Raw genomic sequence first — 26,248 nt, 5'->3', positions numbered from 1 at the left:
TGAAATAAGATATGGGTAGCTAAACTGAAGTAGTAGGAATTCTGGTGCTAGTAAATTTAGTCATTGGAAAAGACTCAGTGGGTCATCAGGATGACAGCCTTGAGAGAAAGACATATCCAGAAGCAGATACGTGGATTTTTTGCCACATGGCCAAGCAGCAATTCACCTTCCCTAACCCAAGCTCAGCAGAGTCAAAATTGCTTGTATTAAACTGACTTTCTCTAATGAAAAATGACAGCGTCTTTGTCCTATTTTTGTCAGATATTAAATCAGCATTACGGGAGACTGCCAAGTGGAAATAGGGCAGGCTAAGCTGTTACATTAATAGGTTTGACTTCTACCTTGGGGGGGGGGGGTAGGAGTGGGATGCTTTTTGCAGTAACTAGGCCATATAATCTGAGAGAAGGACTCCAAGTCTGGTAACAGTTATATTTAATTACTAGATTTCCTCCTTAAGTATGGAAAACAAATGTCTACTGCAGATGATTAGTGTAAAAATAGCAACATAGAATCACAGAGTATTCTGAGTTGGAAGGGACCCAGAAAGATCATCAAAGTCCAGGTCCTGACCCTGCACAGGAGAGGCCCAGAAGTCACATCATGTGCCTGAGAGCATTGTCCAAATGCTTGAACCCTATCAGGCTTGGTGCTGTAACCACTTCCCTGGGGAGGCTGTTTCAGTGCCCAACCACCCTCTGGGTGAAGAACCTTATTCTAATATCCAACCTAAACCTCCCCTGACACAACTTCAGGCCATTCCCTTGGGTTCTGTCACTGGTCACCACAGAGAAGACATCAGTGTCTGCCCCTCCTTTCCCCTCACGAGGAAGTTTTAGGCTGTGATGAGGTCTCCCCTCAGTCTCCTCCAGGCTGAACAGACCAAATGACCTCAGCTGCTCCTCATATGGCTCTCCCTCAAGGCCCTTCACCATCTTTGTTACCCTCCTTTGGACACTCTCTAATAGCTGAATATCTTTCTTATATTCCAGTGCCCAAAACAATATTCAAGGTGAGGCTGCACCAGTGCAGAGCAGAGCAGAACAATCCCCTCCCTCAACTGGCTGGCGATGCTTTGCCTCATGTACCCCCAGAGACAGTGTTAATGAATATGCAGCTGCAGTCCAAGCTGCAGATTGAGCTCTGTGTGGCAGGTGCCACAGGCAAGAGGCCATGAACTGAACTGCAGACCCTTTGCATAGCAAAGGGCATGGGGACACTCGGAGGCACAAGCACAGAAGACAGCAGCCCAGACTTTCCCAAGTTTAGACTCTGAGCGTATAAAAGCCCAGAGTTTCCTTTGTTCAGGGTCCCTCCCTCAGAGGCCTCCAAGTTGAGCTGTTATTTTATTATTTACTTATTGCACCAAGATTAAACTATTTGAAGGATCCAAATGTCTGAGAGTGTTGTGGGAAACCTAGGACTGAGCCAGTAAGGAAACCTGGTCTGAATGTGTGAGTGTGGGGTGTGCAGGGAGTCAAGTGGGGCACCTGTCAACTCACTGGAGCTGCCCACTGCAAAGGGGCCGCGGTCTGCAGGTAGCACGGGTGTGACTGCCAGAGTGTCTGCTGGGTGGTTGGACAGGGAAATTTTCTTACTAACAGTTGATCCTCCTGGCTGCCAGGGCACTGCTGATTCATATTCAGCTTACCATCAACCAGGACCCCCAGATCCCTTTCTATGGCACTGCTTTCCAACATCTCATACCCCAGTCTGTACATACATCCAGGGTTGCCCCATCCCAGGTGCAGAATCTGGCACTTTCCCTTGTTAAACTTCATATGGTTGGTGATTGCCCAGCCCTCTAATTTGTCAAGGTCTCTCTGCAGGGCCTCTCTGCCTTCCAGGGAGTCAACAGCACCTCCCAATTTTGTATCATCTGCAAACTTACTTAGTATCCCTTCCAGTCCTGCATCCAAGTCATTTACGAAGATGTTGAAGAGCACAAGGCCCAAGATGGAGCCCTGTGGAACCCCACTAGTGACAGGTCACCAGTCTGATGTCACCCCTTCACTATTACCCTCTGTACTCGACCCATGAGCCAATTGCTCACCCACCACATGATGTGTTTATCCAGCTGTGTGCTGGACATTTTGTCCAGAAGGATCCTGTGAGAGACAGCATTGGTAGCTTTACCGAAATCCTGAAAGATTACATTGACTGGCTTCCCTTGATCAATTTCTTGGGTTACCTTATTATAAAAGGAAATCAAATTTGACAAGAGGGATTTTCCCCTCATGAACCTGTGCTGACTGTGACTAATGACTGCGTTGTCTTTTAGATGTTTTTGAACACCTCTCAGAATAATCTTCTTCATAACTTGACCAGGCACTGAAGTGAGACTGACAGGCCTGTAGTTTCCAGGGTCATCCTTCTTACCCTTTTGAAAATTGGAACAGTGTTAGCCAGCTTACAGTCAACTGGGACCTCTCCAGCTTTCCAAGACCTTTTAAAAAATCACCAAGAGAGGCCCTGTGATGACCTTAGCCAGCTCTTTAAGCATTGTCAGATGAATTCCATGGGGCCCCATAGATTTTTAGGGATCCAGCTGGAGAAGCAAATCCCATACAGCTTCGGGGTCAACCAGTTGATCATTGGAACCCCCTTAGTCCATCATTGGTGTTGAAGACAAAGAAAGCATTAAACATCTCTGCCTAGTCAAGGTCCCTGTTTCTGAGATAACCATCATCATCCTGTAACAGCCCGGTGTCATTTTTGCAATGCCTTTTGCCGTTAATGTATTTTTAAAAAAATCTTTCAATTGTCCCCTACAGTTCTGGCCAGCTTCAACTCCAGTTGAGCTTTGGCCACAAAGCCATGCTGCTCAAAAGGCCACCTTGTCCATCAGTTCTCTTTAGTATTTTTGTGAATTAAAGGGAATTTATCTTGCTTGAATTTGCCTTTATCTGTCCATCTCTGTCCCACAGTGTGCTAGGTTTAGACACTGTTTTGGTGAGTGAGGTTTTTCCCCCTATGACTAATCACAGAGTCAAGGTAACATTCAGGAAGTAAGATGTTGCCAGCATGGCTCAACAAAGGGGAACAGTTAGGAGCCACCAATATGCATGTGCTCACAACCTGTGATACTGTTTAGGCTTGGTTTTGGGGGTGTTTTGGCCTTTCACCTAACATAGGTTGTAAGAGAAAAAATTAAACTTAGTGGGTTTCTGTAAACTTAAACAAAAGGTTAAGGTTGTGCTTTATGGGAGATTAGGATTTATCTGTTTAATTATAGCATCCTCCTCTTTGAAAGAGCTTGCAGGGAAAGTATGTGCTTTGGTGGAAATAACTGTAAAAAGATCTAGAGGAGAATGCTAATACTTGTATTCTACCTTTGTTTTTCAAATAAGCATCCTTATTGTGTTCCCTCTGCTTGGGATTGAACAATTTTGAACTGTTTGCTTACTCACTGGAATATCTTTGCATTGATAGGTCTGAAATTTGAAAAAAAAAAAAAAACAAATTCTTTGCTTAGTGTGAGCTGATTTTGAAGCAGGTTGGTGCTTTCCTACAGGTGCATTTTATAGCACAGAACTCCTATTTTCTGAAAACCCATGGACTTCCCATGTGGGAATAAAAATATTTTTCTTACCAGGCTACATATATACATTATTACTGAAACAAAAATGGCTACTTTTTGTAATGAAGAGATGATGCTTTAAAAAGAATTGTATTAATCATGAATTAAACATCCTTCTGCATAAGCATGCTTCCTTGCAAAAGAACAAATTACTTTTTTATTTTTTCTCTCTATTATGATAAACTATATAATAAACTATTATAACAAACAGTTTGCTGCTCTAGAGTGGTCTGTATTTCTTTTAAGTTTCTCTCTGACCATGTCTTTTTGAATCCCTTGTTGCAATCCTTGACTCCAGTAAGATTTTTTTGCATTGCTCTTGCTTTCCTAAGCTGCAACGTATTTTCCTTTTATTTCCTTGTGGAACGTTCAGCTGCAAATAGCAGCAGTCAGCACTGATGTGTGGTAAACCTCTGAGCAGCAGAAGAGAAGCGGAGGAAGGAATAAGGTAAAAGCAATAATACTGGTTTACATGCTGTTTACATTTGGAAAACTTGCTTTACAGTTGACAATCTCAAAATATAAGTGTTAATGAAATTAAAGCATAAGCAGATGGTTCTCAGCCCACAAAGTTTCTTACTTATTTTGCTGCATTTTAAAAAATTGGCAATGAAAACAGCTCAGCAAGAACTGTTCTGACTTGAGTAAATACAGTTCATTTTTTTTAATAATGCAGAAAATTATTATTTAAATACTGTGTTTTGGAAAAAATACCATATTTTTGAAACCAAATATAATTTTTTCCATATTCAGATATTTTTGTAACAAGCTTAGGATTAAAATTTGTTTGATTTTAATCTGTAGTAAAAGATTTTCCTTTTAAGCATGACTAAGTGAACAAAGGGCCAAAGCATAGCAGCACCCCATTTTATTTCTCAGTTCCTGCCTTTATGGATTTGAGATATTTAAGCAATGTCTTTGTTTTGAGCTATTTAATAAGAATTCTAGATATGTCAAAGAAAGAAGTATTTAATGTTTTAGGTTGGGTGCAGAAAATGCCTCATCTGTATTCATGTTTTGAAACAAAACCGGAAAAAATAACCAAGATACCTCATAAATGAAGTTTCTGTTTTTCCGATTGGGGAAGGAAGATCAAGAAAGACAATATTAAGATAATGTGTTCTACAGAGAAAATTAATTGTTCTCTGTATGGTTCTCTCTGAAACAAGATTTGCTACACTCACTTAAATGAGACCTTGAAGTCAGCTCTTCAAGGCTCATAATATATGGCTTTTATAAGACCGCTTCACCTGCTCTGGCTCTGCTAATCCATCTCCCACAGTGTTATTCTAACATTTCAAAGTCTCTGAGAAGCTTTAAACTGCAGCTATGAAATATGTTGGGTTTTTTTCTCATTTCTTTCATTTGCCTCCCATCTATGAAATACGTTCCTCCTGCACCAAGAACCAAGACCTTCACTAGTGATAGTGTAAAAGCAGTATCTTGGTAAACTGCAGAGATGGAAAAGCAGGGTAGGTGGGTTTTCTGTTGTTTATTTCTTTTGATGGAATATGAAATTTTAGTGATTGTAAATTAATCGATTACCTCTGATTTCAGAGCTCTTAGCCAAGGGCCCTCAAGTCCAGAAGGATGCTGCATGGGTTTCCTGTGTCTCAGCTCCTGTTGGTGAGGGAGAAGAATCTCCTGCTGCCTTTTGTCTAGCTTTTTGGAGATCCTCAACTCCAAATTCTGATATTTCAATCAGTGTAAAATACTCCTACAGCATGAGATTTACCAAATGAGTAAAGTGGTCTTGAGTACTCTCGGTAGAGATATTTCAGCCCTGGGTGTCTAAAATAAAACTGCTAATTAGTTCCTTGGATACATTTGTGTGATCTTGGTGAGTCTTCTGTCCCTCTGTGTTTTCCAATACCAGTCTAAAATACTCATCTTGAACTTTTGCTTAGTTTTCATTTACATGAATAGTACAGGAAAGTTTGGGCTAAGGAACGCCAGGAAGTGTTGACTTGAGAGTGAGGTCATGAAGCATTTTGTGCAAGTCCAGGCATAATGCCCTCTTTCAGGGTCATCTACAGAAAAAAAAATCCTCAAGGAGAACAGTTATCCATAATTCTGGAATCAAGACTGGGAGAAGTCTTTGATGTCAAACTTAGGGCAAACAGTTACTCTGGCCCAACTTTAACAGTGGATGATGAGCCCCTCGAGTGCTTATTGACAGAGCAGTGAGTAGGTGTCCAAAATGTCAAAGCCATTGCCATTATTTCACATAGACAAACAGGGGGTCAAATTTTTGAAAGATGCAGAGTGCCTGTAGTGGAGAGCAGGCTTACCCTTTCCATGAATAGTCACGTCAGTCACCTCTTGGGAAGTTAACAAGTTTTGCTCCCATTATTATCTTCTACCAAGGCTGGTGATGACAGGGGAGTTGTCAAGCTGTTGTGATAAAAGGGAGCAGACTGCCAGGATAGTTCATGTAGCTTTTAATCTTTGTGTATGCCTGAGGGGCCTTGGGAAAAGAGGATGGCAGGGAGCAGGCTGGATTAATTTTTCTGGATGAAATGGATATATCCTGGGGGTTGGCCTACTTTAAAAATAATTAGAATTCTTTGAAATCTGCTGTCCTTGAGCACACTTCATCTGCCCTATGTCCCCTTTCTCTGATTCCCATATGCCTAGATCATGTGTTTGAGAGATGTCTTGTACCTCTTTGGGAGGTATTTGTTTTGGTAATATTTCTCAGGGTGCATAATTTCAAAATCAAAGCTTGTATGTGTGTGGTGAAATGCACACAGGAACTGCAGGTAATCAGAGGTACCTAGTTATGGTTTTGCTCTTAAGCTGAGAACAGAGAGGCTGCTGTACTTACAGCAAGACATGAAAGACACTGATTCTCAGTTTTTAACATAAGTTTTATATTTACTGGAAACAATGATGTGTTTTTTCCGTTTAAAATGAACTTTAAAAATAATCCTTTATGTTTGCATTGTGTGACAAAAGTATGATTGGATCCTTACAAGGGGGCTTGATGGTGATCATTGATTGCAGCCAGCATAAGCCCATGTTAGTGTAATGAGATGCATTGATCTTGGTTATTTCAGGTTCTTATTCAAATCTCATCCTCAGCTGAAGGATGAATACCTCACTTAATCTGTTTTTTCTTCCTGACCATTTTTTTTTCCGTTGTTCATTCTTTGTGGGAATCTGGGGAGTTAATTAGGCATATTCTCACGACCCACTGTTCAACAGCTTCAGAGTTTTCTTGCATTGTAGTAATGTATTAAGTGATATGGATATCTAGAAGTAAATGGTCAGACTACTCTTGATTTTATCCCTTGTAATAGCTTGGACAATCTATCTTCCAACAAGTTTGTCACGGTATATAAAATGCTAAGGCTTTTATGAGGGGAAAAAAAGAAAAGTTTCATTTTAAACTCTAAAATTCATGTCTATGATCAAAGAAGTCTTCACAACCTTTAACACTAAGCACCAGTGTTAGACTAAGCACCAAGTGATAGACTTGGCCAGTTAGCATTGCTGCAAAGGAGAGGCAAATTGAACAGGTTTTATCTTGTACGATATTTGAAAGAATTTATTCTGTACTGATAACTGGTCAAAATACTGTTTGCAGTCCCAGCAATCATAATTTTCATAATTTTCAGGAATGGCTTCACAGCTGTTAATTTCTAAGAAATGGACATAATTTTATCTATAATTTGGCTTATCTAACAACCATAATGTACTACTTAATGTTACCAAAGGCATTATGTTGCAGAATTCATTATAGTTTTTAAGCCGATGCTTTAAAAATATATTTTATTAGCTTAAGTGAATAATCTTGACTCTGATGCCTTAAAATGTTCACTGGCAAGAATGCTTTTGCATATCAAAGTCATTGTATTTTATCATCTTCCTTTTTTTATTCTCCAACCTGAGATTTCTTTATTGCAGAGCATTGTATTTTTTTACATGTTTACTAAAATACATGGACATTTCTTTTCAAGCCCTGTTTTACTGATGAGGAAATTAAGGTTTCAGATACAGAATCAATGTCTTATAGCTGAACCCACTAAATATCTGTGTATGTAGTTGTATGTAGCTGATGTTCTGTAAGTCACTTTGGCTTTACAAATGGAAACTTTTCAGCAGTATATATTTAGGAGATCTATTCATAGTCTAACACCAAAACCCAACAACTTTCCTGTAGGAAGTCTGTTTTCTGCCCTGTATTGCAGTTGTTAATTTTGTCAGACCTTAAATTGTTCCTTATCTGGTTTTATACTGCATTGGCTATTGCACTCAAAGAAACTTTAAACTGCATGAAAAAGACCAGTTATGGCAACTCAAAAATTTTATAACCAGTGCTGGTTTTATCCCGATGAATGTTAACCTCTATGATCTTCCTTTACCTTAATATATTTGCTTTTAAAATTTTGGTTTCTTAACTCATTTTATTTTATTTTTAGACTGAAGACATGCCAACACTAGACTGGCACATTCCCTAATACCCTTTTTATTTAGCTGTAGTGGCATAAAAGATTGAATACAAGAGTGAGAAAATACTTATGTGGAAGGGAGTTCTGCCTGATATTTTGGTGTGTTTTCTAAGGAAAGGAGACCTAGAAATACATGTTCAAATTATAATGCTCTGGAAAGTCACTAGTTCCATATATTTTTTAATGAGAACTCTATTGAGACTTGGAGCTTTCCTGAAAAGGGAGAAGTGCCCTCACCTAGAGAAGGGCAACTGCTGGTTACTCACATCTTTCCTCTTCTCCATGAATTTAGGAACATGCAGCCATCTCCTTAATGCTGTAGTAAGAGAGAAAATAATATTGGGTTTGTAGCTTTGGTTTGAAAGAAGAAAGAGGCATTCATATTGCTAAGAATATTTAACAGAAACATGTTTTTATTTAGAGCATAACATGTTCCTGCATTACCATTAACACTACAGGAACCCCTGGGAGAGCAGTCATGGGCTCCTGGGGAAGAGGAACAGCTGCCATCACCCAGGCCACCTGAAATAATTTATCTGTCTTACTGTTATGGGCTTTTCCTGCTTGGATTATTTCCACTTGGATTATTTCTGATACAGGATCTGGGTGTGGAGACTCAGTAAACTACATGACTGGGCGAGTCTACTTTGTTTTTTTTTGATCCTCTTAATACACCACAAGTGTATGGCCCTAAATGTAGTAGGGACATCAGTGTGCTACCTTTTGTGTCTCTGCTTTCTCAGCACAGCAAATCAGTCTCCTCAAAGGGAGAAGAAATGTTTAGAGAGAAGAACTCCGGGTTGGTGGTTTTTTTGTGGTGTTTGTTTGTTTTGTTTAATTCATAGAATCATGGAATGGTTTGGATTTGAAGTGACTTTAAAAATCATCTTGCTCCAACCCTCCTGCCATGGGCATTTTCCACTAGACCAGGTTGCTCAAAGCCCCATCCAACCCAACCTTGAACACTTCCTGGGATGGGGCGTCCACAACTTCTCTGGGCAACCTGTTCTAGTGCCTCACCACCCTCACGGTAAAGAATTTCTTCCCAGTATCTAAACTAAACCTACCCTCTTTCAGTTTAAAGCCATTCACCTCTGTCCTATTACTACATGCCCTTGTAAAAAGTCCCTCTCCAGCTCTCTTGTAGGCCCCCTTTAGGTACTGGAAGGCTGCTCCAAGACAACCTCGAAGCCTTCTGTTTTCCAGGCTGAACAACCTCAACTCACTCAGACTGTCTTCATAGGAGAGGTGCTTCAGCCCTCTGACCCTTCTGTGGACTCAAGTGTTAAGGTGTAGTTGGATTGTGTTGTTTTGTTTTAAAGTACAAAAGAAGCAAACCCTATCAAGTCAAGCAGCTGCTGTGCTGCCATGCTGCACGTACTTGTTCTCTCTGGAGTCCCGCAGAGGTGCTAAGGAGGGCTCTGAGGATGGCTCTGAGGATGGCTAGGCATTGCTGAGGGGAGCAGGGCTGCACAGCCCTTGTGTCTCTGCTGTATGCCTGTGCACAAGTAATGGTTGTAGACAACCTGGGGACGCAGCTGTGTTCTGTGTGTTTTGCTACTAGGCTCTCTGTGTTTTCCAGCTACCCCTTGCTTCCAGCAGCTTTCCCTCCGCCCCGCTCCTGTTTTGAACTACCTCGGCGCTGGTGTTCACCCTACTTAGGGATGCCAAATTCATTTGGCTTGCTAATCCAGCTGGCTGTGGGGAGTCCTTGATCAAGCTCAGTGTGCGGGTGTAAAGGTGCTTGTGTTGGCACACAGACAGGACAAAAAATATGTGGCACAGAAGTAAACTGACTGTAGAAATGTATTCATCCCACTCTATAACACCAGCTTGAAAAATCCAGCACTTATCAGACAGAGGTTTAAGTCCAAATTAGCAAAAACAAAACCTTAAAGGCAGCTCATCTGCAGTGGCTAAAAAATGCAGTTTTCATAAATCTTCTGCAAGAACTAGGTGCATTTTGTAAGTCATATTTCTGCTGTTCCATAGTTCTCCTTAGTGCAGAGCTGGAAAATATCCCCTTCAGGTTTTGCTGTATATCTACATCTTGGGAGGGCAAACGTCCATGTAATACATCATAGTACTGACATTCAGAAGTCTTACAGACTATGCTTTTTAAATAGAATGGGGAAGTTCACTTTGAGTCTCTTCACTCAGTAGGAAGAGTGGGCAAGTGATTTTTTTTTTGCTGCATCTTTTATAAATTTGACATCCTTTACAAATCTACAGTTGCCCTGCTGTCAAGAACTGTAGAACTGTAAGTGCTATACTAAACAAAAGGAATATATGCTGTTTCCAGGTCAAGTACTATGTCTGAAGCAACAGCTAAAGAGATGCATAGAGTTATGCTGTTCATGTTCTGTTGAAATTATTGAACATTGAAAGCTGAGTAGCAACTTACTTTAAAGCTGTTATATTTTTTTAATGGAAGTAAGTCAAAATGTCAAAAGTTCCAGCTTTTGGTGGAATTTTTGCATTGTTTGTTTGTTTGTTTGTTTTACTTTTTTATTGTTTACTGAAACTGTTTAGCAGGTTAGGGAATCAGGCTGGTTTTCTTTATCTTAATTTACAAGATTTGTCCAAGTCTACATCGGATGATAATGTATTGAAAAAAATGCTGATTTGTGTAACTTGCATATGACAGTTTCAAACAGAGCATATACCTCTTACGTTGTGCTGTTGTCACTTGTGTGCAAGAACATTTGAAAAGAAAACAAACGCCACATCCCAAACGGTGACTGATTAATGACAGCAATAATATTGGCTTGGTTGACAAGCATGGGAATGTATTGTTTCTTACAGAATAGGCTCTTTTATTGGCGTTTCCTTATAATTTTTAATATAATAGTTTTGCAGGTTATTGAATGGTGACAAAACACAGTGGATTTAATTTATTTTGTATTTTGATTAAAATATCATCCTTGTGGATTTTGGTTTCTTTTGCTGATTCTGTTTTGATGTACAGTAAGCAATTCTATATTGTTTACTGTCCTGTCCTTGTACATCTGCCAGTTCATCCTTCTGTGATATTTGATGGTTTGTGTATGTAGCTTCTCTTTCATGGGAAACTGAAATACTGGCAACTTTCTTCTTTTGCAGCTTTTCCTCTTGGGAGGCGCTATCTTTCCCCAGTGAGGCTAAACTATGAACTGCCTTACTGACTCTTCTTTCTCCAGCTGCTGGCCAGATTTTTGTGTTAGAGACAATAGACTGTCTTTCTCAGGGACTGCAGAGGGCTTTTGAAATGAGTTTTCTGACAGGCTGTAACAAAATTGTCTTTGTTAGAAGTTAAAGTGCAAGGCTAGCACGTAAAGGTCCTGATTCAGCGAACTGAGTTCCGATTTAAACACTCCTTTAATGAATTGGATAGATCATAAGTAGACTTTGCTAATGTCTCTTCTGTGTTAGAAGCAGTAAATGAAAAGCACACTTTTCATAAATGCAGTTATTAGCAGCCCTATTTGAAGCCCACTAGGCATGGGCTTAGGGCTTGTGGAAATTGCTTCAGCTGGAAACAGCATTACTGGGGTAAGTGTAACCTGAGGAGAGGCTCTCTGTCATTTTAAGATCAATATTTAACCAATATTCCATTCTCAGTATTTACGTAGAGAATCTGAGTTGCCAAGACTTCTGATTTCATAACAAAAATGTTTACAAGGAGTGAACATCTGTTGAAAAGGTTACAGTGCTTCAGAGAAATGCCTGTTGCTATGCTGTTTAGATGGTGAGGGTATCCTGCAGACAGAGACCTGGTGATGAGAATGCTGACTACCATTTGTTCCAAGCAAGAAGGAGCCTCCTGCATCTTTCTTTGTGTGTGTTGTACACTCATTATTCTAAACAGTAGAATGCTACAGTCCCATTCCTGAGGAATCAGTGCACATGGCAGGATGATGTTCATTTGTATCTTCTCCAGAGAGGTGATCAGAAATGCCGGCCATAGTGTACCTGAGCTGGAAACACAAACGTCATGTTAAAACTGTCTTCAGGATCTGACAGATGTAGGAAGGTCCCTCAAAAGATGTTCAGGGCTAGAAGCTGATCCTTAGTGCCTTGTTAAGAGAAGGCAGTAGGATGTCAATACCCAAAGTTGGCTTTAAGAATAATGTTTTGATCATTAGTCTTGTGCTGCTTCAAGTTTATATTGAGGCATCACCATGGATCATCTGCACTAACAAACTAAATGTCAAGGCAATCCATTACTTGAAGTCAGATGCAGCATGTTTGCCTCTCTGATGGGTCCTGTGGTCTTAAGGTGACCATGGTGGCTTCCATACTCAAAATAAAAGATATTGCATGGTGAGTGCAGAGCAGAGTGCAAATCTGGAAGCATGGTGGAGAGCAGACCAGTTTAGCGGAGTCCATTTGAAGAGGTTTGTGGATTATATTATAGTATTATTGCTGGCTGTCTAAAAGATGCAGATAATCTGGCTGTGCTCACACATTATATGATTTCTAAAGCAAAGGTATAAATTAGGTTTTGATATTAATGCAGGTAAGAACTTACCTTACCTCAACAGTTCAATAGACTATAACTCACTTATTGGCAAATACCATACAGATTCTCCTATGTAAAAAGAGCAGGAATGAAGGGTCAAGGAAAGGTGGGACAGAGAACACAATTTATCACAAGTTATTTCCCCTTTCTTATCTAGTCAAGTAGTATACAAGGTAATTACACAGATACTCTGAATTTCTGAAAGCTTTTGGTAGTTCAGATGAAACTTGCAGAAATGGATTTTAGACTGTATGTATAATTTGCATACAATGTAGCTTTTGGCTTCAGGTGTTCCATTGAAAAATCTTTCAAAATGGTAGGGTAGATCAAATTCTAAAATGCAATTTAAAAAAAAAGGACAGAAATAGATTGTTGTAAAGCTTGAGAATGGTGACAATATTTCAAGATAAATGAAAATCTAATCATGCAGTTTGCTTCTTAATAGCAAGGAAAATGAAATGAGATTGACGCATCTGTCTTTAAAAATTGAGGGAGACAAGCTATAGCACAGAAACCTGCATCCCTTCATCAAACATATACATCAGTGATGGATTTATTGTATTGTAAATGTCATTTACTCACTGAGTTATTTAGAAGAAATGCAGGATTTTAGATATCCATCTGTCTTACATGATTGAGAAACAAGGATGAAGCTCCTCTGTACGCTTGAATCAGTACAATGTTTATAGCTGATGCCTGGAGGCCAGAAAAGCTGTCCTCAGCCACTTATAACATGAGGATTCATGATAGCTTTTGTTTCTTTCTGAGGTTTTTTATGAAAAATAATAGAAGTTGGATATTTTCAATAGCAAAATTATGGACTATAAGATATAACTCTTTGGTCCCTTACTTTTTTAATTGGAAGTCTGTACTTCTTTTTACCTGCCTATCTCTACATTTTAAACCACAATTTCTTAAATTTTGATGATTTAAATCCAAAAGAACCAGCTTTATCTTTTTTTTCTTCAGTCTGCAGAGAACATTCCTAAAACGGGCTTGGTCTTAGTAAAATGAAAAGCCTTTCCCCACATAGTCCAGTTTGTAACCCGGTACTACACAGGAAAAGGAGAATAATTCTTCCTTCATGGAAGGAAATGAGGCTGGACAGAGGATATCTTAGAAGTTCTTAAGAATCTACTTTCCATATGAATAAACATGAGTTCTATTTTTAAGATCTCATTCAAACATATGCATGAAGTGAAGGGTATTCCTAGACTGAAACAGAATGTGGAAGGAGCAATGACTCAACTAGAAAGGTCACAAGCTTCATTTAATGTTGAAATGTAGTGACAAGAACAGATCTTGTACTGAAGCTCTTGAATGATGCTGTGATTTAAGTCTTTCACCTTGGAGGGCACAGCTTCCCAGGAAAAAAGATGAAAGCGATATCTGGGATGTGAAGGAGATAGGTTGTTATTGCTGAACTATGAAGGACTGTGGAATAAAGTTCTTAGCATTTGTAGCAATGCCTTGAGTGTAAGTGTAGGACTGGATGAGAACAATTAGAGGGCAGAGAAGACAAGGTGGTGTGGTGCAGCTGAAGATCACAGAGTGCAGGAGTGAAATGAGAAATTACCAGAGAGAAGGTCTGAGTGATAGAGGTATTGGTGTTCTGGATTATGGAAATATTGCAGTGAAATAATTCATTCTCATGTCTGTTTTCTCTGTTTATCTTCCATTTAATTGCAAAAACTATAGGAATTGTTTGCCAAGCACTTCAAAGCATGTGGCAGTAGTGGAATACTACTGTAGAAATAGTTAAACTGCATGGATCAACATATACTATATTGATAAGTCTTCAACGCAACACTATTTTCAGGTATTCAGGCTTATTTTCTCTTAATTTTTATTAATTGTTAAAGTTGCATAGTCTTTGGGGTTCTACAAAGGGAGGAGGTCATTTAAGCTTCTAAGAAATGGGATCTGCTTTACTGTGTGAATACCATTTTACTAATCTACTTTATTAACAGAATATCTGTTCTTCTGCTAGCCTCTAATGGGCAATGTAGAGAAAGATAGTAAAGGTCAGATGAAAAATCAATGTATTTTTTAGTGAAGAGGGGAACAAATACTCCAAGTCATGAAGGCCTGAAATCTGAAGGCCCTTTTGCATCTTGCAGTCAGCTCTGATAGAGATGGTGTGATAAGCAATTGTCCATTTTGTCCTTAATACTCATGATTTTTCCAGTTATGCATTTGTAAAATCACTTTAGAGAGAAAAGTTGTGTATAGTTTTCTAATTATGGCCAGTAAGGTATTAGTTATTCAAAGCATTATGAAGCAATTTCTTATTGCCCAAGTATGCTTCTGATTAAGCATTGTTTTCAAAATCTGATTGAATTACTCCAAGCCACATAGCCATGTGCAAATGTGGTACTCCTGATCACTTGCAGGAGGGAGAAGGATAGAAAAATCCTGCATTTTCTACCATCCATTTCTGCAGTCCATTTTTCAAAAGAGATTTCCTGCTATTCAGCTTTTGCCTGGAAGAAAGAGTTGGAAAAATTTCTTGCCTCCACCTTCTGCCATTTTAAAATAGGGTAAGCAATGGCATCATCTTCATCAGAACTGCAAACAATGCAAATTTGAGAAAAATTAAAAAGAGAATGGAAGATTGCATTTGAGCAAAAATTGTAGTAAGTGTTTTCAGAAATGAGAGATGTTGATATCAATTAGAACCACCAGAATTCTGAGCATTTGGAGACATCCCACAGCTATCATCTGCTTAAATGTTGTTCTGGGGTTGACTGTCCTTAGAAGCCAGTTTCATGTGCTTTTTGTTTATAAATGCATCCATTCATCTACTGCTTTGCTCTTCCTGTGATATCTACCGCTGCTGGCACATTAACTTAAGGAACAAGTCACCTTGCTGAACCTCTTAGGAGCACAGGTCCTATGAGGAGAGGCTGAGAGGGCTGGGATTGTTTAGGCTGGAGAGGAGGAGGCTCAGGGGAGACCTCATCACTCTCTACAGCTCCCTGAAAGGAGGTTGTAGCCAGGTGGGCGTCCGTTTCTTCTCCCAGGCAACCAGCAGTAGGACAAGAGGGCAACAATCTTAAGCTGCCCCAGAGGAGGTTTAGGTTAGACATTAGGAAGAAGTTCTTTACAGAGAGAGTTATTGGACATTGGAATGGGCTGCCCAGAGAGGTGATGGTGTCACTGTCCCTGGAGGTGTTTAAGAAGAGACTGGATGTGGCACTTAGTGCCATTGTCTAGTGGTGGTGTTAGGTCAAAGGTTGGACTTGATGACCTCAGAGGTCTTTTCCAACCTAGTTCATCCTGTGATTCTGTATCCTCCAGGTTGGGAAGTTGAAAAAGAATTATTTTCATTATGTTTCTTAAGAGAAAACAAGGTTTAGCTTTCTGGGCAATAAGTGTTGGCCTTTCTGTAAGTAGATACCACTTTACATCCCCTAAGACTTGGGGTGGAGAGTTACGTCAGGAAAAGAAGGAAAACTGAAAGTGATTGGGTTCCTAATGTCTCTCCTCTCAAAACTAGATAAGAAACTAAGCTTTATTTTGGTAAGACAGGGTTCAGGGTCTGATGGGCTTTGCTTACCTGGGACAGATTTTCTCCCTGGTCCCACAGTAGAAAAACTGCCCCAGGGCTTGGTGCTCCTTGGCCTCTTCATGGGACTTGACAGTTACCATAACAGAATTCTGAACAACTAAATTACAATAAAATATGTTAAATGGCTGTGTTTACCATGGAATGAGTCAACTGGCATAAAAATTAGATTTTTTTTTTAAATTTATTTGGAGTCTCATCTGTAGTATAGTAACCCATATGGTGCAATTGAGGGTAAATATAATGAACAGGTGCTTTTTTGTTGGCTTGGAGGTCTGAGTCACTGCAGTCTCTGTTTAAGAATGACTTAATGTGGATGATACTCTACAGAAGTTTGTAGTTGAAATACAATGCTAAACACACGGTAATTACAATGTAGGCTGCATCACGTAATAATCTATCTGTTGTGCAGAGAAAGAAGGAACATTTGGACATTTGAAAAGCAGTTGATGGCAGACTATTCTACAGTCAGTGGCTCAGCTGGTGGTTGATTAGATCAGTCTTAAGTGCTTAACCTAAACCGACTTACCTTGTGTGTTGTACAGTATTTGGCTTTTCTCAATTTGTGTCAAGACGACAGGGCCAGGATCAGTGCAGGCAGGGAAAGTGTGTGGTCTCTTGTGGTCTCTGATTCCCTGGAGAGCAGATGAATTGCACTCTGATGCAACTGAGGAAGCCACTTAATTCAAGGGGCAAAAACACCTGAAAAGATGCAGTGTGTAGGGTATATGCTTGCTTTTATGCTCTTTTATTTATGTTCTGTTCCACTTGATCAAGGCCAGGTTGGGTAGGGCTTTGAGCAACCTAGTCTAGTGGAAAGTGTCCCTGCCTATGGCAAGGGGGTTGGCACTAGATGATCTTTGAGGTTCCTTCCAACCTCAACCATTCTATGGTTCTATGATCACTTTGGCTTTCTTCTACTGAAAATGTTGATTGGCCTAGTTGTGATAAACTTTTAATTGATTCTTGCTATTCTGAGTTTAAAAGTCTTTCTGTCATCTTTGGTGTGCTGTCTGTAAGGAGAGGATTTCAGAGGCTTTGGATCATACTTCTGTCTTATCAAGGGTCCTTTAACAACTTTTCTGTTATTCTGCAGCAAGCAGCTGCAGATATATTTTTTTGTTCTTTTTATTGCACAGGCTACTAGTGCCAACATGTTTACATTTCTAGAACATGGGAGCGACTAAAATACATCCCCTTAGGTAATGCAGCAGCTTAATTTATGATTCAGTTTAAGAATACTTGTGTTACTTGAAAGTGATTGTAATCTTAATGATAACAGACTATTTTGCCTGCTTTGGAAGTAGCCTTAAGTTACAAAATCAAGCAGAGATTTCTTTACTATCAGTTTATTCAGGTATTTATCTGAGTCTTTCTGTTTTAGATTTCATTAATTACTACCCCAGATTACATGGTACTCTCCAGAGCCATAAGGAGAGGTATACTGAGAGGTACAAAGAGAGTAGGGTTAGGTTAGATATTAGGAAAAAAAATCTTTATTGTGAAGGTGGTGAGGCACTGGAACAGGTTGCCCAGGGAAGTTGAGGATGTCCCAGCCCTGGTAGTGTTCAAGGCCAGGTTGGATATGGCTCTAAGCAACCTGGTCTAGTTGCAGGTGGCAGGGGGGTTGGAACTAGATGAACTTCAAGATCCCTTCCAACCCAAGCCATTCTATGATTCTATGATTGCTTGTAGTTAACTCCACAAAGGTGTTCTTGGGCATCTCTTAAGTGGAGGCTTTGAGTGAAGTGGATCTCTGTCAAGGCTTCTTTGACACACCATGACTATTGAACTGCAGATGGGACCAGGGGCAGTATGACAGCAGCAGGAGTGGAAGGATGTAAAAAGCTGAGTAAGAGCTGAATCTCAGGCAACAAGGAAGGCGGTCTGGTAGGTTTAAGAGCTGGTTCAGTATTCCCCAAGCATTGAGTGCTGGTGAAAGCAAGGACAGTAAGACTGCTATTTGTTACAGCTATTTGTTCTGAAGCACTCAGTGTCTTTATTTTTACTTGTTTTCAGTCAGGCATAGGCTAATTGTGAAACTACTTGTCGCACAGGAATTCAAGAAGTGCTGCACCTCTCCTAAAGAGGCACCCTGTAAGATAGGTAAGGTACAGGGTTACCATAAATCTTAAATCTCCCTGAGGGTGATAGAGAGAGAGAAGTTTACAGGTTTTGGGTGGCCAATGGCATGCTCTGTAAGAGACTGAGTCTGGCACAAAGCACTCTGACCAGGTCTCCTGGTGGTCTCTGCTTTTGATGAAGGTAACTGAACTTCCCAAAGGAACTTGGTCAGTCTGGACCAGATGCATATGAGTGTGACCAATGCATTTATAGAAAATCCATACTCCAGGAGAGACATATATAGCAGAAAGTTATGGAGGGGATGTGTCATGGGAAAAGGGAGTGAGGAGCAAGGACAGGGGGTAAAGCAGTGCACATCGACAGAGCACTTGGGACAGGATTGCATTACCCTGCAGGAATTTTAAGTGATACACGCAGAGCAAGGCCAAAGAGGATGACAGAAGTATCATTAGCTTGCAAGTGAAAGATAATATCACAACAGAACAATTTCATCTAAAAGGGATGCTTAGATGGGTATCATACTGACATCCAAATGTGGATACGTATCTTTAAACAAGGTACTGTGCGGTAAACAGGTAAAACTTGGGATTAGTTATGTTCCCCTCTGTTAGGCAAATAATTGGGCAATCAGGTTATTTCCACTGAAAATAAGTATTCTTCCTTCTTCCATAAGATTTGTTACCCGAGGGCTTCCATAGCCTCATACAACTTTGTATGCAATGACCTTTGAAATGTTGGCTGCAGACCGTGGCAGTATGCAGCATTAGCCCTAAAGTCACTGTCCTAGATGAATGCTTCTGCTGCGACAAAGTAGATGGTATCCAAGAAGACAGGAAGAGCCTCTTTTTGCCAAGAGAACTCTTGGAGCAACCATGTAAAGCATAAAATAAAGTTGAAGAACTGAGCCTTATCTTCCTCAGTGTCTTACTTGAACTCACAGGTTCAAACACCAGCAGAGATGACCTCAGATGTTAGTGAATATTGTTAGTTTTTAGACTCATTACTAGATAACAAGTTGTTTTTACCCATTATTTGGAATCAGTGATACAGAGACTCAAGTAGATTATTGCAAGTCACTCAAAACTTGAATGCTAAATTCTTTTTAACTCCTTCATTATAGCAGAACATTGAGCTGTTGCCAAATTGACATATTTATAAACAGTTCCTCTCCTTTATTACATGCCCTTCCTATTTTTGAACATGCCACTTACTTTTCCATAAGCAGTGCTCTCAAATCTCAGAAATGTCAACCATAAGATAGAATAAAATTGTTGATCTTAATCCCCTGAGTTGTTTTACCTTGGCTCAAAGGGACTGCTGCTTTATTTTTTTTTTCTCAATGGGCTGAGTGAATATCAATGACTGTGGTCTGCTGGTATCTATTGAAAACTCAGTAACTTCTGTACTGTAGAAGTGTATGTACTAGTGATTGCCCTGTTCTGCCTTATCAGATAAGACATAAGGAATGGGGGGGAAGGGGATTTTACTGCTGATGACTAGCAGCTTATTGCTGTTCCTTGCAAAACTCTTTCAGGGAGCTACTTGGGACCTGAGAGAAAAAAGGCAAGAAATAACAAGCTGGATAAATTCTCATGATCCAACTTCAGTCCTAATTTGAGTCAATATGGTTGTCTTGTGATGATATTGTTTGATGGAAGGTTTTGCCTAATATGTCTTAGAGGCAGTATTGCATGTGGAACTTAAAACAGACTTTTTTAGTGCAAAAAGTTGTAATGTTTGAAAAGACTTTATAACTATTTATGTATTTTCCGAAATGATGCTAGTTGTGCCATAGATTTTTATCCTTGTTTGAGAAGATAGGTTTTTTCATTTGTGTGTGCTCTTGGTTTTGTTTTCTCTGTCTGCAGCTGGTCTTGCAGTAGGTGGAATTTCTAATTGCTTGGATGGAGGCTACCATGGCAGGGGTGAAAGTGGAAGGTGTGCAATCTTATGGAATGGATCCCTTTGATAGTCAGACAACTGTGTTGTGGGAATTATTGCTTATTTTATTTATTCTGGGGTTAGTGGATATCTAGAGTGAAATCTATTCAGAAATACATTGTTGGATGTGTTGATTTTCCCTTTTGTCTGTATTTCATCCTATATACTGAAAAGTTATCCTTTTTTTGCTCATAAGAGTGTTGTGGAGTCTTTCTACGCTGCAGTGCAAAAATATTTGCAAGACTAGGTAATGCAGTGTGAGACTTTATTTATTCTATCTATGCCCTGCACTATAACCTGGTATGTAAGACTCACACATAATGATTCAAAGCAAACAAAAATATACTACATGCTGGGTTTTTTCGTCTCTCTCATTAACTGGTAGAGCAGAATCATGCCAGAAGCTTGGCTGAGAACAGGCATTATTTTAGTATCTTCTCAGCATGAGTCTAGTCAATAATGAAATCTGTGAATCCAACTTGTAGTCCTTTTTTCTTCTCTTTTTCCCCCCCCTACCAAGGTAACTGAATAAGTCAAAACAACCCCCTCTTGTTTAGTGAAATAATTGAAAACACTAGACTCTGCATCATTTCTCTGAAGTGACTTTTTTCTTCCAATAAACTTTGGTCAACTGCATTAAGTTGATGCAAACAAAGCAAAATACTTTAAATATGTTGAGATCCTTACTAAAGTGATAGTTGTGTGGGTCTGTATCAGAGTACCTGTGACAGAAGTGCTATTAAAAATGCTCCTTTTTTGCATAGAGGGATCAGGTGAGCTCTGAATGCCATTAATTTGTCCTCAGTTAAAAGTCCTTGAACCCTTCCTTATGATATAAGAACACACATTATACTTGTGTATCATGGTAGTTGCGGAAGTGTAGATTCAGCCAAGAGGTAAGAAAGGTAAAAGATGACTGGATATTAAACTGTATCAGTTTTCATAGTTTTTTCATGAGGAACACCAGGATATTGCAATGAGCAGTATCTGTCTTTATTGAACTGGATAGGAACATGTATACTCTAAGAATGTAAGGTTTTTTTAATTTCGTTTTGCATCCCTGGGTAATGAGAATGCTGCTGGATTCTACTTAATTATTTCCCTTTTAATTTTTTTTTGTATCACTGATTTTTTTCTAGATGAGGAAATTGCTTTTGTAGTCATTGCTTTTAATTAGCAACCTTTTTTCAGTATGATAATCTTTCATTTTAGAAATCAAGCAAATCCACTTTTCTAACATAAATTTGTATTCAGACATTATTTCACAAAGTTTTAGGGAGTTGCCAGTGTTGAACTAGTTGACTGAAGAAAAGCAGATTACACAACTTTCACATTTGCAGTTTTATTGCCAGCTACAACTCCAACCCTCCTACCAGCTGACTGATCTCACAGCTCTATTAAGTCCTCTCCCAGTTTTTCCTTTTACTTGGTGTAATTTATAAGCATGTTTCCAAAGGAAAACAGTTATGTTTCCTATACGTTTAACTGCATTCTTGTCTTCCGCAAAAAGGCACCTAATTTGCAAAATAAAGTGACACTGAATAACCCTTTTTTTTTTTTTTCCAAGTCAGGTAGTGACAGTATTTATATCATCTCACTGTTTTGGAAACACCTATTGCAGTGACTGAGACATAATTCCCTTAGGAGGGAAAAGAACATCTAAAAAATAAAGAAGCATGCACCAAACTGTAGCTAGAAAGCTCACAGCAAGTTCTAGCTTCAGCCCTATAGAAAAAGACAATGATCTCTATAGAAAAAGACAACTTTTTTCCACATTATGTGTCCTTTTTATAAATATGTAATGAGATTTTATTGTTGTTGTTTGTCTTCAGATGTGAGAGAATTCACAGTTTTTGGACAACCTAGAAGTGCAGAGTTGTGCTTACTTCTTCCAACCCCTCCACCTTGCTATTATTAACTCTTCTGAAGTTTTTAAAATAACTTTCAGACCATCTTGTTTTTCCACTTTAGAAAGGTTTTTGGGGTTTGTTTTTTTTGGGGGGGGGTTGTTTTTTTTTTATGTGCGCACCTTCCAGTTTGGCTCTTGTTGTATGAATCTTTAGGTTTAATACTTTCACCTAAGCCAAACCCATAATCAGTGAACAACACTTAATAAAAATTACTTCAGATTTTTGATATGTCATTAATTTTTTTTTTAAAGGAGTGTAGAGTAATAATTCATAAAAGAGAGAAGAAGCTCTAGAAGTTCCTAACTAAGGCATTGTGGCTTATATGATGGCCAGAGGAGTGCTTTGATTGTGGTTTGACTTTGCTTCTTTTCCACACAGTATTTGGAAAACCTTTGTCTCAGTTATCTCTGGAGGAATGAATAACCTCCAGGAGTTGTGGTCTGCACTATGCACTTAAACACTGCTAGTTTCTCTTCTTTTTTCCCTTTTTTTTTTAATCCCATAAAATGCTGAGAGGAAGTTAATTTTCTTCATAGCATCCCATATGATGCCATGTTTTAGATTCATGTCCAGGCATGGGGAGGGAGGAGTAAGCAGCTGTGTCATGCTGAGCTGCTTGCAGGAATTAACCCACAACAGATGCCTTCTATCTTGTTTGTCCTCAGTGCATAAAAATTGGAGGAATGGGGTGAATGAGTGTGCCTATGTGTTTGTGTATAATTTTCTTAGTTTATGAAATACTTTCCTATGCCTACTAATGCGGAATATATTTAGTGTGTAGAAGGGAACTACAAATAAATGCAAAATAATGCAAATTGTGCATAACAGTTATAATGAGGCTAAATGTAATAATGGATAAGTCATAGTTCTGACGGCAGGAAAATAAACAAATTTCTTTCAGAAATGTTATGTTTCAGTCGAAGAATTGGCTAAGTGAAAGCTCATAACTGTTTTATAGGTAGTGGAAATGAAATGAAAGGCTATTAAATTCCACACAGACCAGAGGATTAAGAAATTCCTACCTGATGGGGACTAATGATCCAGGGCGCTTACTGAGAATGGCAGTGTGTAAACCTGTCTTCTTTCTGTGCTGCCTTCCCTTTGGATGCTTCCAGTATCCATGGATATTTAATTCGAGTTTTTAGAAGGTACTTCCCTGCCCAGCGCTTTTACATCTCCCTATGGACCTGTCATCCATCAAGGTAAACAGTGGATTTCCATTGAATTTATCCATCACCTTCATGATTTTTTAAACTTCTGTTGTATGCCCCTCAGCCATCACATCTCCAAATTGCAGAGCCTTAGAGATGAAAGGCCAAATGCCTTTCTAGTCTTTCATCTCTAGATACCTATCTACCTTCTCCTTCATTCTGGTTACCCTTCTCTGTACCTTCTCAAATTCCTTTTAGATATGGAGATATGGAGACCAGAACTACATATTACTGAATACATGAATGCTTCAAAATTTTATGTAGTCAAAATGCTCTTTAGCATCCTTCCTGATGATGCCCACCATTTTTTTTGGCTTCTGTAGCTGCTTCTCCACTCAGATGGGGTTAAGATTTCAGTTGGTAAGAGCTGAGAGCTCAGCAGTGTTCTGACAGTAGTGGCAAAGCCTTCCTTTTGATTTCTAGGGTGTTAGATTATGCTCTCTTCAAAGTCCTCTCAGGGCTTTATTTAGATCCATGGCAGCCTTCTACTTCCTTGAAAAATGTACCTTTTCACATGCCCTTATACTTCCCTTTTTTCACTCTGGCTTTTGAGTTCCTCAAAAAATGTTGATGTAAGAAAAGAATAATGTAACACTTTTCCATGTTATATGTCTTCCCTGTTTAACCTATAACAAGCAGAGCGCTCAGGAAGTTTCTTGAATAAATTTTATTTTGAATTGGAGCCTGACTCCCACTGTTATCCTAGAAATATACTGGTTTTCTTCTTAATTTCTGAAGATTTTTTTATGCAGAATGATGCACAGGAAAGTACTGTGATGTAGTGTTAAGTATTGTGTAGTTTTGTTAAACACGGACATGAGTCAGCATTGTGCCCTTGTCTCAGTAAAGGCAGAGTGCATAATGGATGGATACGCTAGAAAGAGCTTAGCTGTCTGGAGCACTGTGTTTGGCTTCTCCTCCCACACTGCCCAAGCTCAGGGGAGATGTTAACACGTGCAGAGGACCTGGAAAAGACCTGCTAAGGAGACTGCATTTGGCCAGAGAAAAGTCTAATGGGTAATCTAATTGCATCTTTTCCCCCTGAAAAGTGAGGTTACAGAGAAAATGGAAATAAAACCTTCTGACAGGTGCAGACAGAAAGGACAAGAGGCAATCACCGTAAGATGCAACATGAGAAACTTCTACCAAGTTGTGAGGAAAAGTACCTTCACTGTGAGCTGGGTCAAGTAACTGGAACAGGTTGTCCAGAGAAACTGAGTGTTTTCAGGGTATGACTGGACAAACCTCTCAGAAATTGCATATAACTGTGAACCTGCCTTCAGCAGGTTTAAGTAGGTGGCATCCTTCTGATCTCAATTTTTTGTCTGATTCTGTATTTATGAATAGATAGTGAGAAATTGCTAAAATATGTGTGTTGATTCCTGCAGGTTTCAGTAACATTTGTCCTGCTTACAAATAAATAATGTGAGCAGGAAATCTGAACTTTCAGCGATGTTTGCCTTCATCATCTTGGACAGTAGTATTGGAAAAAGCAATAACTGGGTTTTGGAGTGCATTTGTGGGTGGGGCTGTTGCACTCTGGAGACTTCACACTCAGACACTTCAGAGCTTTTCTGTCTAGTTTCTTCCAAAATCACTCAGCCTTGTTCTAACCCCATCAACCTCACTAATCACTGAAAATATCAAATGGGGAGACAGGGAGGAGTGCTGTAAAATTGTTTCAAACAAGGAGGCTTGTTTCAAACAAGCTGCCGGTGCCTGTGGCAGCTCTCTTCAGCCCCAGCACTGCCTCCTCAGGTAGGAATCTCATTTCTGTTGCACTGCGGTTGTAGCAGAGGGAGTAATGCTTGGTGGGAGCAAGTTGGGTGGGGAGATGTGGAGTGTGAAGGGTGGGGATTATATGTGGCTCACAGCTGCCACAGATGTGTGCCAGACTGCATGTAGTCAAAGATCTTTTTCCCAGTACAGGAGCATCTTGAGGCTATATCTAGCAACCACTGAGACCTTATACAGATCTGAGCCACCAGCAGGCATACCTCAGAAACACCCAGTGTCCAAGAGTGGGCCCAAGAATGCCATGCTCTGGACTGTGGCATTGTTTGCCTCCATACTACCTTTTCCTTCATAAAATGCTCTGTCAGTGCACCCTGCACATCACTTTGGTGTGCAACTTGAAAACCACATTCAAGTTAACATGTCCTGCACGGGTATTTGGTCTTTGGAAATGCTTTGGGCATTAATTGATTTCCAGGATCAGTGCACCAAGGTAAGTGTGGACAACAGCTAGTGATGTTCTCCAGCAGTCAGTAGCTTTAGTAAAACGTGTTCATTGAGCCTCTCAACACAGGTTTCTCTCCTCTTGCTTAACATATATTTAGTGCCAACTCTCAGTGCATTAACTACTGGATGTAAATAAAGGGTCATCAATTCATATGGTCTGCTGTTTCTCTGTGTGTGTATATAGGATGACAAAGAAGACAACAGACCCATGCCAAACAAAGGAGACCATGGACTAGGAAATGAGAAGTTCAAACCCGTGGTACCTTGGCCTCATGTTGAAGGTGTGGAAGTGGACTTGGAATCCATTCGAAGGAAAAATAAGGCCAAAAATGAACTAAATCATCATGGTGGTGATAACAAACAGCAGAACATCATCCAGAGGCAGTATCTCACATTTAAACCTCAGACATTTGTATACCCAGATCCTGTTTTACGACCTGGAGTCCTTGGTAATTTTGAACCCAAAGAGCCTGAGCCTCACGGAGTTGTTGGTGGCCCTGGAGAGGAAGCAAAGCCATATGTTTTAGGACCAGATTACAAAGAATCCATTCAAGCCAGCATTAAAGAGTTTGGGTTCAATATGGTGGCAAGTGATATGATCTCACTAGATCGGAGCGTTAATGACTTGCGTCAAGAAGAGTAAGCAAACCTTTTGTTTTCTTGTAGTTCTGTTTTTATGTTATTTTCTTTCCATATATCTTAATTGATGCTTAAAATAATATTATTTATTAGGCCAAATACTTAAGGCTTCTTGTACTGA

General features: G+C 39.5%; 1 protein-coding gene across 5 annotated transcripts in view; it reads left to right on the top strand.

Annotated features, from left to right (window-relative positions):
- Positions 1-26,248, top strand: part of GALNT7 (polypeptide N-acetylgalactosaminyltransferase 7) — an 83,333-nt gene that overhangs the window by 8,956 nt on the left and 48,129 nt on the right. For 4 of the 5 annotated variants that reach the window (XM_051790178.1, XM_051790179.1, XM_051790180.1 and 1 more), the window contains exon 2: positions 25,673-26,127. In XM_051790178.1, the coding sequence (XP_051646138.1) occupies positions 25,673-26,127 (455 nt within the window). Of the gene's footprint in view, positions 1-19,853; positions 23,239-25,672; positions 26,128-26,248 lie in introns of those variants that run through there. The other variant, XM_051790177.1, reaches the window with a different exon arrangement.

This window comes from Manacus candei, unplaced genomic scaffold (assembly GCF_025592945.1).
Source record: "Manacus candei isolate 608988 ecotype Guabito, Panama unplaced genomic scaffold, ASM2559294v1 h1tg000028l, whole genome shotgun sequence".
Classification (NCBI taxonomy): Eukaryota; Metazoa; Chordata; class Aves; order Passeriformes; family Pipridae; genus Manacus; species Manacus candei.
Note: the sequence above shows the minus strand (reverse complement) of the source record. Positions and strands in the feature narration are given on the sequence as shown.